Source organism: Callospermophilus lateralis, chromosome 2 (assembly GCF_048772815.1).
Source record: "Callospermophilus lateralis isolate mCalLat2 chromosome 2, mCalLat2.hap1, whole genome shotgun sequence".
In the NCBI taxonomy this organism is placed as follows: domain Eukaryota; kingdom Metazoa; phylum Chordata; class Mammalia; order Rodentia; family Sciuridae; genus Callospermophilus; species Callospermophilus lateralis.
This window is the reverse complement of record NC_135306.1, coordinates 23,246,397-23,260,549: the sequence shown is the minus strand read 5'-3', so window position 1 is coordinate 23,260,549 and position 14,153 is coordinate 23,246,397. Positions and strand designations below refer to the sequence as shown.

Genomic DNA, 14,153 nt, shown 5'->3' with positions numbered 1-14,153 from the left:
CTTCTTTTTGCCCTCCCTGCTTAGCCTCTTTCACGCTCTCCCTTTTTCTCACAAGCTCAGCTGGAGCAACCCCCACCCCATGCCCAGTCACCACCTTGCACTTCCCAATGCCCAGGTGACAGCAGGAGAGGGAGTCTCACGAGCCCAAAGGTGGAGACAGCTCCCTGAACTCCCGGGACACCTGTCTTCCATCAGTTTTACCGTCTGAACAGTGTGTGCTCTTTACTATACTAATAGTTTGCAGTGTTTATAGTGTTGCAATGCTTCCAGAAAATGCTTGCCAGGAAAATACATGATTTACAGAAAGACAACAAGAGTGGCTAGCACGGCCTCCCAGATCATGGAGGGATCTGGAAACCTTCCTAATGGATTGAGATCACTTCATTCCAGATGTCTCTAGAGGGACATGTTCCCCCTCCCAGTGGTCTGCTACTGTCAGAGACTTACACTCTTCCCTGCAATGTTCACTTCCCCCACCTTTCATCCCACAATGAGCTTTCCATGATTTTTTCCCCCAGAAGTAGCTTTTCCAACTCTGTTCTTGTATGCATAGCAACAGTGATGATCTATCTATTCCATGTTGGTTAATGTCTTCATCATGAGGACTCTTCTGGTTTCATGAATGGATGGCTAATGGGTTTTCAATAATATATTTTGCCACCATTGAAATCATGAGTGTCGATGAAGTTAGTACCATCACTCAGCTTCCTAAATTATCTATATTAATAAATCTCCTTTTTACTTGAACTAATTTGACTAATGTCTGTATTACTTTACAACTGAAAGTGTACCGATAAATAGTGAAGCCTTTTCTGCTCCATCCAAAGAGACCTCCATGATTTCCCCTTTCTCCCTGCTCTGCATGGGCTGTAGATTTGTATTTGAAAGAGGGATACAGACACACACGGACCACACACAATTTAGAAATACACATGTGTTCGTTATGCAATACTCTCTCTAGGCTTTAGAGATGAATCAGCCCAGATTCTGGTCCTTCCGGAGCTTATGGTTTGATTGATGGAGAAGATGTGTAACTGTGAAGTACTCAAGATACTAACGTGGAAAATCTATAGCCCATGCAGAGCAGGGAGAAAGGGGGGAGTGTGGAGCTCTCTTTGAAGGGAGCAGAAAAGGCTTCACTATTTATCGGTACCCTTTCAGTTGTAAGTGATAAAGACATTAGTCAAATTAGTTCAAGCAAAAAGGAGATTTATTAATATAGATAATTTAGGAAGCTGAGCGATGGAACTAACTTCATGCGTGACTAGATCTTGGGTCCAAATAATGTATTAGGATCCTGTTTTCTCTGTCTTGAAACTTTACTTCTCTCTTTGCGTTGACCATATTTTCTCCAACATAGGTTCTTTTTTTTCTATGTGGCTTGGGAAAATTGCCATTCAGATGCATATCATCTCAGCTTAACCCTAGTAGGAAGGGAGAGTTTTTAAAATGCAAATATTTATGCATCTGACCCTAGAGTATCTCTTGTTGGTCCCACTTGGGTCACTGAGCCTCTCCTTAGAGCAGTCAAATTATTATTGCAAGGGGATAAGGTAGTATGATTGGCCTAAACTGGTTCAGGTACAAGTCCCGGTGACAAGGATGAGCTGGGGTATTTGTGACTGACCATAACTAGCATTCCCACTAACTCCATTTACAGTGAGTATAGAAGTGATCCCAGGGGAAGGAAGACTGGACTGATCAAAACTGACAGGTGGTCACTATAATTTCATTGATATTTAAGCTGTGCTGTCAGAGATGAATAGTGTGTGTCAAATGAAGCAGTAAGAGGCATCCATTAGTGTTAGGAGAAGCAGTAAGAGTAAAGGCAGGAAGACATGAGCCCAGCCTAGCAAGTCTGGACACTGCAAGCTCTTATTGAGCTTGGAGCATATGGCTCAGGGGTCACAGCTGGAGATGAGGCTGTGAGATAGGAGCCTCAATGGCCATTGCTTTGTCTTATAGGCAGTGGGGAGACACCCTGGGCTTTAGGCAAAGGATGCATATGGTCAGACTTCAGTATTAAAATGTCACTCTGGCAGTAGTGTGGGAAATGACTTAGAGAAAAAGCAAGGCATGGAGGCAAGATGAGTGAGGAAATGCCTTCAGTAATCCAGATGAAGATGAAATGCAAGCAACTGAATTCATTGGGGAGTAAAAGGTCCTGATGAGGAACAGTTCCAATGGGCAGGTAAGGAGATAAAGGGGAACGTTAGGGCAGTGTGGAGGCAAAAGATGAGGAAAATGGCAAGCAGAATCAACGGATGCTGCTGTTCAATAAGATGAATGACAGAATCTGACTTGAGTAGGGTCATTTGTTGAGATGAAGAACGTAGAAAGAGGAATGGGCCTAAGGTAGCCAGCGAGGGATGTTTGAGAGAGCGATTGCATGTGTTGAATTGGAGGGATGCCCTGAAAGGTAGCTAGGTCAATATGGGGACCTGGGCCTCAAAGCGGAGATGGAACCTCAAGAGCTTGGGAGTGGATGAGAATGAAGGGCCCAAGAGTCACTGGGTTTGTCTTAGTTAAGGGAGGGAGAAATCTGGGAAATAGCAGGCCAGCCAGGTGAGGAGCACAGCTCAGACCTCAGCCATCCATCAGGCCAATGTCAAGGACCAAAGGTGCGTTCCTCAATGGGGTCCTACTCAAGTTTACCATGATTTGACTTAAACATAATCCTTTTTTTTTGGACTTGTACCTAATTCTGAACAGAGGCTGATTGCATTCTTACCTCTTACCCAATTAGGAATGGCTTCAGGATCTAACCCTATCACTGTGCAAGGGACTCATCTAGAAAAGAATCCTCTTCTGCTGTTGATGCCAAACCCAAGGTCTCACTCAAACACAGATGGGAACATGCCAATGGCACAGCCTGGTTGTGTATGTTGACAACTCTTGTTTAGAACTTGAATCCAGTTAGGTGCTTCCTTAGGGAAAATATTAATACAGCCTACATGTTTACTTTTCTTTTACAGGAAAAGTATTCCAACCCCTATTCATCCTTCCTTTATACCAACGCCAGATTAATGTTCCTAAAATACAATATCATATCAATGCTCTTGCTGAGAACCTTACAAAGATAGGGCAGTGTCTGTATAATACAATTCAAACTTCGTGGTCTATTCATCAATGGCCTAGTCTTAGCTAATCTTTTGATTCCCTCTCAGTTAGATTTTCCTCCTCATTCTTTCTGGAACATGCATAGCACTTCTACTCTTGCTCACATAGTTCTTTTTGCCTTGAATGAGCTGCCTGTTGATCGACATGTACCTACATCCTACCCATTCTTCAAGGACTAACTTGCAACCTACATCCACCTTGACCGTATCAGTTTACAGGGATCCCTGATGAGTCTACTGCTTGAGCATGTACAGGTCCACTACAGAGTCCATCTGGTAATATTGTTCCCACTCAGATTTACCATTCCAGTGGGCAACTCTGGAATGAGAATTTTGCATATGAGTGAATGCACAGAGGTAGGAATGCCAGGGAAAGTCTTGGAAGTGACAAGATGTATAGTTAGCACTCAGTCAACATTTGTGATCTGCATCTTGTATTGTAACACACTATATCTTGTTCTGGATTTAAATGTAGGAAAACTGTATATCTTGATAGTCAATAGCAATGAGCGATAAGGTCCAGTAAACTCATCTAGAGAATTCCTGGGACTGGAGATGGTAGCTGGTCCTGGACGTTCTTGCCTTGTCATGTGGTGCCTTTCAGATGCTGGTCAGGTGTGCTCTTCCCACTGGGCCTTACTTTCCCCATTTACTGTCATATTATTATCTGTTCTTGGACATGCTCTGAGATTAAGTAGCATCAATTATGCATCATTGGTTGGAGTCCCTTGGTGAATGATAAGTTCCTAAGATAGTCATGGGTCTCACTTTGACAGGGAGATTCTATCCTTGACTTAGATATTATATTCTATAACTCAGGATTATGAGCTAATATTTCTTTTTTTGTTGTTTTGCAGATTTTTTAATTTGTTCTAATTAGTTATACATGACAGCAGAGTGCATTTTGATTCATTGTACACAAATGGAGCACAACTTTTTATTTCTCTGGTTGTACACAATGTAGAGTCGCACTATATATGCAGTCATACATGTACCTAGGGTAAGAATGTCTGTCTCATTCCACCATCTTTCCTGTCCCCATCCCCCCTCCTCTCCACTCCTTCCCCTTTGCCCAATCAAAGTTCCTCCATTCTTTCCATGTGCTGCCCCCCTGCCCCCCCCCCCCCGTTATGGATCAACATCCACTTATCAGAGAAAACATTCAGCCTTTGGTTTTTTGGGATTGGCTTACTTCAGCATCTGTTTACCTGCAAATGCTGGGCTGGGGATATAGCTCAGTTGGTAGAGTGCCTGCCTTGCATGCACAAGGCCCTGGGTTCAATTCCCAGCATCTCCCCGCCCCCCAAAAAGAGCTAATATTTCTTAAAGTGTATTCATTGCGTGGAAAACCTGGGCTTTAACACACATGATTAGTGCCGCAGTCTCTCGGCTGGGCACAAATCACGAGTCTCCACACAGCTTGTAGATTCAAACAGCAATTCTTTATTCCCGAACTCACACCGGCCGTCTACAAACACGTTCTGGGGGAATCCACGTTCTCCTTCCAAATCTCCACTCTGCCCTAATCCACTCCTGCCTAAATCCACTCCGCATGGGCTTCTGTCTCCCAAAATATACTGTTTGACCCTAAGCACTCAAGAGGAACTCAGCAGCAGGATACGCCCTATTCCAAAAGAGGAACACCCTAATCTCCTATTATACTAAACTGCCCTATTCTAAAGGGGGAACACCCTAAACACGGATCCTGCCCTGGTCCTTGAGCAAGGTCACCTTTCAGAAGTCCTTCCACTAGACAGCATGGGAGTAAGCTGGCAAGGAATTTGTCATACCTACTTGGCTGATGGCTCCCAGCAGATTAGGACATTGATTTCAACAGCTGTGGTGCAGTCACATCTCAGAAACATGGCATTGCATTCCATGAAAGAAAAGCTTCCATCCATGGAGTGTGTGGCCAGACTTTGGCATCCTTGACTTCCCCAGGAAGACAATGCTGTAATGTCTTCCTGCATCTGTGAGCAAAGGAGAATGGTCCAGTGCTGTACATGGCTCAGTAAATCCTCCTGTACACGTTAGAAGCCAAATATAAACAAGCAAGCTCTCATAGGGGAAGGCCTTTCTATTCTAATGAACCACATTCCTGTGATGTTTGTTGTCTGCACTGGAGAAGGGTGGAGGAAAAAAAACATGAAGTATATGCTTAGTGGAAAGGATGTGGGAATGCCAGGGAAACACATCCCTTTAAAACTAGTTTCTAGGCAATAATTACCTCCCTGGAAGCAAACATGTGCAATAGGAATATTAGCAAATAACGATGATTGAGTGCTTACAGTGTGCCAGGCCTTGTTCTAGTCCTTTTGCATATATCCTCTCATTTAATCCACATCCCAACCGTATGGCTTGGGTAGAGTTGTTATCTCTACTTGATGTAGAATAAGACTGAGACCCAGGGAAGTGAAAGAACTTACCAGAAGCCACACAGGTAGCAAATATAGAGCTGGAGGCATGCAGTCAGGTTTCAGATTCACACTTGCCAAAATCTCAGGGAGCCCCACCCCCAAGAAACGTTCCCCCCCATGGCTCCTTTAGGCAAAGATCAAAGATAACTTCTCTCATTTACATTGTTTGGTATGCCTCACTGGATAATCTGTCCTACCAAATTTGAAATTGCAGCATATTATTTATGTATATGATTTTGCTAAAAAAAATCCCCCTGCCCTTGTTTAATTCCCTCCTGTTCCCAGTTTGTAACAACCTGTGTCTTTTGGATTGAGATTTTTATTCTTTGTCTCCAAATTAACACTGCACAGCACAGGGCTGTGTGCGTGTGCGTGTGCGTGTGTGGAAACCGCCTTTTCTTCTGGATTAAATCGTTGCAGTCTGGCTGAGTGAGGAGAATTTCTCCCACTGGCCGAGCCCACCGCAGACATGTTAGGAGAAGGCTGCTGCCTGCAACACACCCAGCAACGGTCGGGCAGGTGACGCTGCGTGTGTGCCCAGCATCTCTTGGAAGTGTCTGCACAGATGTGTGCCGCTCCTGCTCCTGCTCCCTGCCTTCACATTCCTAGAGCCAACACCCACCCACTCTGACAGCCTCTCTCTCTCTCTTTCTCTCTCTTTCTCTCTCTCTCTTTTTATTTTCAAGGAAAAAAGAAAGCGGCAGACGGAAATAGAAGGCAAACGACAGCAGCTCGACGAGCAGGTACTCCTGCTGCAACATTCCAAGGTAAGCGGCTGATCCCAGGAACCTGTGCCATTATTAGCCATGCAGATCACACTCGGGAGAGCTGGGCAGAGCCTGCCCTGCCGCCAAGGCGCTGCAACGGCTGAACCAGCCTTTTTCATTCAATCGGGAAACCATCTCTTGGCTTTTCTTGTGGATTTCTGAGATTCAGGGCATCGTCACAGCATTCTGATTTCTGCAAGCCTCAGATCACAGTGTGCATGAGGATGGGGTGCAGGGTGGTGGTGTGTGCCTGTGAAATGTGGTGGCTATATATAGACATTGGAAGAGCAGACTCCACATGGTCCGGGGCTGCTTCTCCTGTGCCTTTGCTCAGAGGCTCCAAATGCACTTTTTTAAAAAATTAAAAATGTTAATATCTTTCTTGACACGGAGCAAAGGGAGATAAAGCCCTGGGATCTGAGGAAAGAACAACACTGTGTATTTCAGATTACTCTTCTATTTCATTTCTACTATAGCAATTTTACAAGTGTTCTGTTAAAATGAGCAGTTGGCCAAAAATGGCTTTTTGATTTATTTGTCTGGATTGGGTCTCCCTTGCACTGTATTAAAAAGAAAGAGGGAGAGAAAGAGCTGTTTTATTTATTTATTTCTCTCTAAAGCATAATGCTCTTAAGCATCATAATTGATTACAGCCCAGGAGAAAGCTCTGTCACTGTCACAGGGACTCCACTGGTGGCTGAATGTTGCTTTGCTCATGTTCAGAGGATAAAGTGACCACATTCCATGGCCATCTACAAGTGGATGCTTGCTTTTGACTGCTCCTGGGCTTTTTTTTTAAGGAAGGCCTTCTGCTCCAGAGAAGTTGCCATGACCTTGTGTACATAGAATTGCTTTGCTCGGGGGCTGGTTGGGAAGGTGGTGCTGAGTCTCTGGGCGATGCAAAGTAGGGATTATTTGAACATTTTTAAAACAAAGTGAACCTTCATGGTTGCATTTCCTATTCCTCTCTAGGAAACAGGGTTGTGCTAAATGAATCCTCAAAATGAGAATCATGAGCAAGCTGGTGGGTGATTTCAAAGAGCAGCATGACCTATATCTGCTTTGCATGCTTATCAGTTTACCAGTAAGTTGAACCAGAGAATTGTGCTTAAAAGGGAGAAACGCAGCATGATACTGAGAATGCTGTCCATTGTGAAAATCCATTTTCAAGTAAGGGCCTGACAAGATCCACATGTTGTTACTCTTTCCTGACAACATTCCCAAGGGAAGATTGAGACTAAAATTATCCTCTTCTTCCAGAGAGGGGGACTTAAAACACTGATAGAACAGAGTGAGTTGCTCAAGGTCAGTCTGGACAGGGCAGGATCTGTAGCTCAGCATACAGTCAATTAGTCAATTCACTTCGGTAAGAGGCTAACATGTACTAAAACCTCTGTGAACTCTGGGTGAGAAGGTGAGCTGAGCCCAATGGGTCAGAGAGGCTGATTTGACTAGACAGCCTCTCTCCTCTCCAGCTTCAGGCTCATCTCTGCTCTCGCATTCTTTGAATCCAAAATCAGGCAGTGAGCATATGTCATAAGACCAGGTTCCTTTTGTCCCACTTCTCATCTTTCTGGGTGCCAAACGAGATACCCAAGACTCATTCATTGCCTATGTCCATCACAGTGTTAGAATGTTCTGTCCATCCTTCATCTGTGCCTCCATTGATCTGTTGATCCGTCATCTACCCATCCATCCAGTCAACAGAAAGAATAGTAAAAAGGCCTGAGTTTTGTGTGAGTAAGCAATGAGGTTCTCTCAGGGACTTGGAAACAAGGGAATCAGATAGTTCTTCCTGAGTTTCGCTATCTAGGGGTACACCCAGCACATTATCAAGAAGTCTGGAGTGGGAGGACTCGAGGTGACTGACTCCAGTTAAGTGGAAACCAGTGCATTGTCTTGTCTTCTCTCTGGGGAAAGCTTGTGTGGACATAATGAGGATGGATTGCTAGCCTTGAACAATAAAAAGGAGAGCTTAGAGATTCCAAAGGTGACAGTGTGTCTTGTACCAGCTGGAGAGAGACCCCCAGCTCTGAAAGGTCCTGGGCTTTCGTGCCTGGGGAGGAAGGGTTGCTGGCAAGGCCAGAGGAGTCATAGGCCTCACTGTGGCCAAGGGGACACCTCCCTCCTGGTTCTGCCACTCTTTGATCTGAGTCCATCCTCCTTAAAATAGTTGCATTATTTTGATAGAAGGAAGAGGGCCTGATGGAGGGATGTGGTCACTTCAGACACCAGAAAGGAATGGGTTCCACTTCAGATCAGTTGACTGTTGACTGAAGTTGACTAGGGTGAGTCATCTTCCCTGGAATCCTTAGGTTTCCAGCTTGGTGGCCTCACCCCTGGATGGAAGGAGATTCTCTGGGGTTGTATTTCCTCCTCCGGGAGCCTCAGAGGAGAGCCAGCCAGCTCTGTCCTGGCAGTACAGCAGCCTGGGAACCTCTTATCTACCCTCTATGGTAGTATTTTTTGAATACCCAGCATGTGCCTGATACTTTAAATGCCTGTCCTCAATAGTGACCACCAGGTGGATGTTGGTCTCCCCATCCCACAAGTACAGAAATACATCCATGAGGTCAAGTAATTGGCTCAAGGACACAGAGACTGTAAGCAAGGGAGCCCAGGCTGAATCCCAGGACTGTCTGCTTCCAAAGATCAGGTTCTTCCCAGGACACTCTTCTCTTTGAGCCAGCTGTTTCCTTTTGATGATTTGCTTAGAAAGATGCCAATTGCTGTCACCACTGTCTTTTCACTCTAACTATATTTCTATGGGCTCCAGAAAGTTTAGACCATGTGGAGACTTGTCACAGTGATTATTGTAGGTTTCTTAAGTAGAAAATATTAGAAAATATGTCACTAATTTCGTAAAATCCCAGATGCTCTTGAAGGGAAAAAAAAATATTCTAGTACAAAGAAAAATGGAAAACCATTAGAGTTTGGTTTCCTTTTTATTTAGACGTGATTCTTAAATTCTTCATATAATTCTCATATTCCATATATGTAAATCACATATGAGAATTATATGAGAATCAAGTAGTCTATGGACACTTCTTGTCATGCAGTGAGATATGAATTATTTAGACAGATTCACTGGTCTCTTGTCAAAGCAAATAAATAGAATACAAGGCACATAGTTTTGACATTTTGATGTTTGTTTTATATATTTGCTCATTGCAATATTTAGGCATATACAGTAGCTTCAAGGAGTGTAATATCATTACTTTATACATGTGAGCAAACTCCTTAATGCAAAGAAGGACCTAAGTATGAAATGTTAAACCATGAGCTGCTACACCACAGTGATTAGGAAACCTTGAAGATATTTTAGTTTCTGGCCAAATTAAACTTAAGACTTTTTTTCCTTTCTTTCTCCTTCATTCCTTCTTTTCTTTTTCTTTTAGTGGTGCTAGAGATTGAACACAGGGCCTCGTACCTGCTAAGCAAATGCTCTGCCACAGAGCTATATCCCCAGCCCTTTTTATTTTATTTTGCAACAGGGTCTTGCTAAGTTACCCAGACTGGCCTTGAACTCATGATCCTCCTGCCTCATCCTCTTGAGTAACTGGGATGACAGGCATGCACCATTGTACCCAGCCTCAGATTTCTTTTTAGAAGATGCCTAGCTCTGTTTAGTAACTAATACTTATGATGTAGGAATTCCCAAGAAACACAAATAGAACCAGTAAGCAATTTTGGTTGCTGGATTATTCTTGCTTATTGTAAAAGGAAGAAATGTGTGGTCATAGCAAAAACTCAATTTAAACGTATAAGAACATACCTAGATGAAAATATCAACTGCATCTTCCCCACCTAGATATAACCCACATGGGGTGTATGCTGCTATCCTTTCCCTGCAAGGTACCTTTATAGATTAAGATATGTAACCCTTGTCTACAGGCCTTACCAGCCATTAGTAAAATGAGATCATATTAACATCAGAGTCCTCGTTACATTAACCTTTACCTCTGTTTTGATTTTTGCACATGGATTCCTTTAAATTCCCATACAAAAATTTATATGATTTTTTGTGAAATTACAACAAACCTTGTTTTACTTCATGCTTTCTGACTTGGATGTCATCCTTGGAAGATTTTCCATCTCAAACATTTACCTATGAGATTTCTTATACTTCAGTAGTTTTAACCCACCTAGAACTTATTTTCCCATAAGGTATGAGGTAAGAATCTACATTTCCCTCATCATGAGCCACTTGTCTCAACTTGATTTACTGATTAATTCATCCTTTCCTTCCCTGATTTAAATGTCGTCTATATCACATGCTCCCTTACTCTCAAGTCCACTGTTTGTGGATTCCTTTGTTCTCTCCCGGTGCCCATCCGGGGGCTGGTGCCATTCTTGCTTAATCCCAATGGCTCTTTAATATTGAAATATTTCATAAAGCAAGAGCCATCAACATTCTTCTTTTGAAAAACTGTCTTGGTTTTTTTATTCCATGGAAACAATTATTTATTGTTTATTGTTTTCATAATAAGATTTGTGATCATGTGAGTTTTTTTTTAAATAAATCAACTACAGTGTTACATCAGAGAAGACTGAATTTAATATTCCCTTTTGCCTCTTGGTTGAAGGGCCAGAGATTTGTCTATTTTATTGGGCTGTTTAAAGTCCCAGCACAGAGTGTGAGCTCTGTAGTGCTGCAACCTATGCTCCGTGGGGACTTTCACGTTTGTAAAGGTTTGTCTGACACCGTCAGAACTGTCAGAATCAAATTGCTAATATTGCAGCTTCAATACATAAGCTGCCTTTGAATGATTTATTCATGAGCAGGGAACCCCAACTAGAGTTTTCTCCTAACCCAAGCTATGAAAATGGTGGTTATATTTTAAAGGCCACCGTCTTTTCTGTAGAGACAACTGAATGGGAAAAAGATGAAAGGCTGAATCATGACCCTGTGAAATATTTATTGTCAGCCCACCAAGGTCATTTGCTGAGCTGGCCTAAGGCATCAGGAACATTGCTGCAAAGAGTCTTTTGCTATTTTGAACTTTGGGCACTAATTTGAGACTTTTCTTGGTTATTAGTACATGTGAAAGAATGATTTTGAATTTAAATATTCAACAGATAAGCATAGCTCACCATATAGAGGAACTTTACATCTTTTCCTTTTTCCCATCAGGTGTCCTCTGGCCCCACAAACAGTTTGAGTGGAGGTGAAACTCTCTTTCTTCTTTCAGGAGTCTTGGGTTGGCATCTCCCTATGTCAAGGGAATCATTTAACAAAATTGCAGAACTAAACCAAGATCATATAAGGTGGCACAAAGGAGGAAGAAAAGAATAAAAGGGTTAGGAGAGAGGGGGAGAGGAAGGGGCACAAGAAAATGATTGAAAATGCAAACACAACTTTTGCCTCACCCTGAGTTTAACCTGATTAACCCGATTCCAGCCATCACCCACTGTGGCAGCCGATGTTAGCTTTAGCCAGATTACAGGTGAATGGTGGGGTGAAAGGCAAAACATAAAAGTTCTGGAATGAATCACAGATGAATATTTTTATAGTACAGCGGTGAGGAAGTTTTAACATCAGACATCAATGCCAGAATTATGAAAGATGGATTGCTAAACTTGATCAAAAAATAGACACTCGTTGAGTCCTGATTTGTCTCTGACCTTCATCCCTGCCCCACCCACCTGCTCCAGACACTTCTCACTGTTTGCTTAGGTCACCTTCAAAAGTGGCTTCAGGCTGGGCAAGGTGGCACATGCCTGTAATCCCTGTGGCTCAGGAGGCTGAAACCAGAGGATCACGAGTTCAAAATCGGCCTCAGCAAAAGCTGTCTGTAAATAAAATACAAAATAAGGCTGGGGATGTGGCTCAGTGGTCAGATACTCCTGATTCATTCCCCCATACCCCCCCCCAAAAAAAATTAAAAGTGGCTTTACATCAGTTACCTTATCTGTACATGAGAAAGATTGGGTTAATTCATCTCAAAGGCCTTTTTTAGGTGTATTAGCTGAGGATTTTTATGTCTGTTAAAACGCAGCGTGCGGGCATGGCTGTTCAGAGTCGTTCCTTCAGCAGGTGCTTATGACCGCTGCAGCCTCACACACCAGTCTCACAGATGAATGGAAAATGCATCACTGACTTCAAGGGACTGAGGGATGGGGTTGGTTGTCAAGAAGGAAACGCTACTGGAGAAGCTGGAAAGTAGTTATCCAGGTTAGGGAGAAAGGCAGTGGTGCCTGCTGATTTTGTCAATCTTATTTGGGTGTTTTTTGGTGCTGGGGATTGAACCCAGGGCCTCACACATACTAAGCATATGTTTTACCACGTAACCACACCCCACCCCTAAACACACACACACACATGTGAGCGCGTGTGCGCGCGCACACACACACATACACACACGATTCCCGGGTGATCTTATGCAGAGGCAGGATAGTAGAGTGCACCCTGTGGCCATTTTAGCAATACAGTTAGCAATCACTTACATATGAACAAATACATGTCTTTAAGTCTGTATTGGAAAATTATGGGTCAGTTGCTATAAATTTGCCTCTCTGTGCTGTAGGAATGACCAACAGATCTCTGTAATGATTTATAATGAAATGATTTATAATTAAATAGCTGGCTTTACACCCTCTGCTGATGCATTGCTAACAAAGGGTCCATTCTGGACATGCAGGGTTTCTAGACCAAACTTGCTCCTGTGCATCTGGCAGGGTCACCACGGTGATGAATGAGTGGCATCTGGACTTCTCTGTAGAATGGTGAATCAGAACCATTAGGGAACTGTAAATTACTGTTACTAAATACTGGTAATTTTAAAAACTCCTTGTATAGGCTCATAATAAGCAGCCTGCAGTCCAACAGAAAGATGAGAGTCTATGGAATTGTGCAAGGTTTACTCATTAGAGCTACAAAAAGTTTGCTCTGAGCCTGCCTGCCCTGACTGTTGGCCTTTACCCCGCTCATCCTACTTAATCAGACTAAAAAAATTTTTTTGAAAATTTTTTAGTTTTCAATGGACCTCTATTTTATTTGTCTGTTTTTATGTGGGGCTGAGAATCAAACCCAGTGCCTCACACATGCTAGGCAAGTGCTCTGCCACTGAGCTACAACCCTATGCCCTCCCCCACCACCGCAAATTTCTTGACAGAGGTGATGCTAAGGAATTAGGGAAGCTGGTCCTCACTCTGCCTTGACTGAGCTCTTAGCTTTTACTCCTTTTGTTCCTTCACTGGCCTCTGTTACTGGGAAGAATCTGTCATGTGCCCTGAGTCCTCATAGGGACTGCATAATATATTATGCAAGGTGAGGTATGCTTTTAATAATGTTGGGGACCACTGCTAGGGAGGTTTTGGAATCAAAATCACTAGAAAGTTTTTAAGAAGAGACACAACATAGGTTAGTTTTTTAAAAGAACACTTTAACTTGGACTAGACAGTGGATGATTTAGGAAATTTTACAATGAAGTTGTAATTGCCTAGAAAAAAAGGTCCTTTTTTTAGAGACTTATACTGAAATATTGATGGCTGAAATGTCATGGTGTTTGATATTTACTTTAAAATGCTTTGGTGAAAAACATGTGGGAAAATATGGCATAATGTTTAGAATTCTTTAATCTAGATGAGATCACATGGGTATTTATTATACAGTTCACTTGATTTTTCTTTTTAATAATAGAAAATAGACACCAACAGCTGTCTCAGGGCCACACTTTCTCCAGATCAGAGTGTGGATGGTTCTGTACTGTGTCCCTGCTCAAATGTAACCTATCAATACGCCTTTTGGACCCACCCTATAAATATAGCAACACCCTCCATATCCCTCCCCAACCCTTGCATTCCCCAGCAGCACCATCTGGGGGAAAGTAGATACACTGGTATGTGTG

The 14,153-nt window shown here is 42.9% G+C and overlaps 1 protein-coding gene and 1 non-coding gene across 5 annotated transcripts in view; both read left to right on the top strand.

Annotated features, from left to right (window-relative positions):
* Palm2akap2 (PALM2 and AKAP2 fusion) overlaps positions 1 to 14,153 on the top strand; it is a 457,063-nt gene that overhangs the window by 187,304 nt on the left and 255,606 nt on the right. For all 4 annotated transcript variants that reach the window (XM_076845693.2, XM_076845695.2, XM_076845694.2 and 1 more), the window contains one exon: positions 6,223 to 6,303. In XM_076845693.2, the coding sequence (XP_076701808.2) occupies positions 6,223 to 6,303 (81 nt within the window). The remainder of the gene's footprint in view (positions 1 to 6,222; positions 6,304 to 14,153) is intronic.
* Trnaa-ugc (transfer RNA alanine (anticodon UGC)) lies at positions 4,344 to 4,416 on the top strand. The gene has a single exon. It is a non-coding gene; the product is annotated as a tRNA-Ala (tRNA).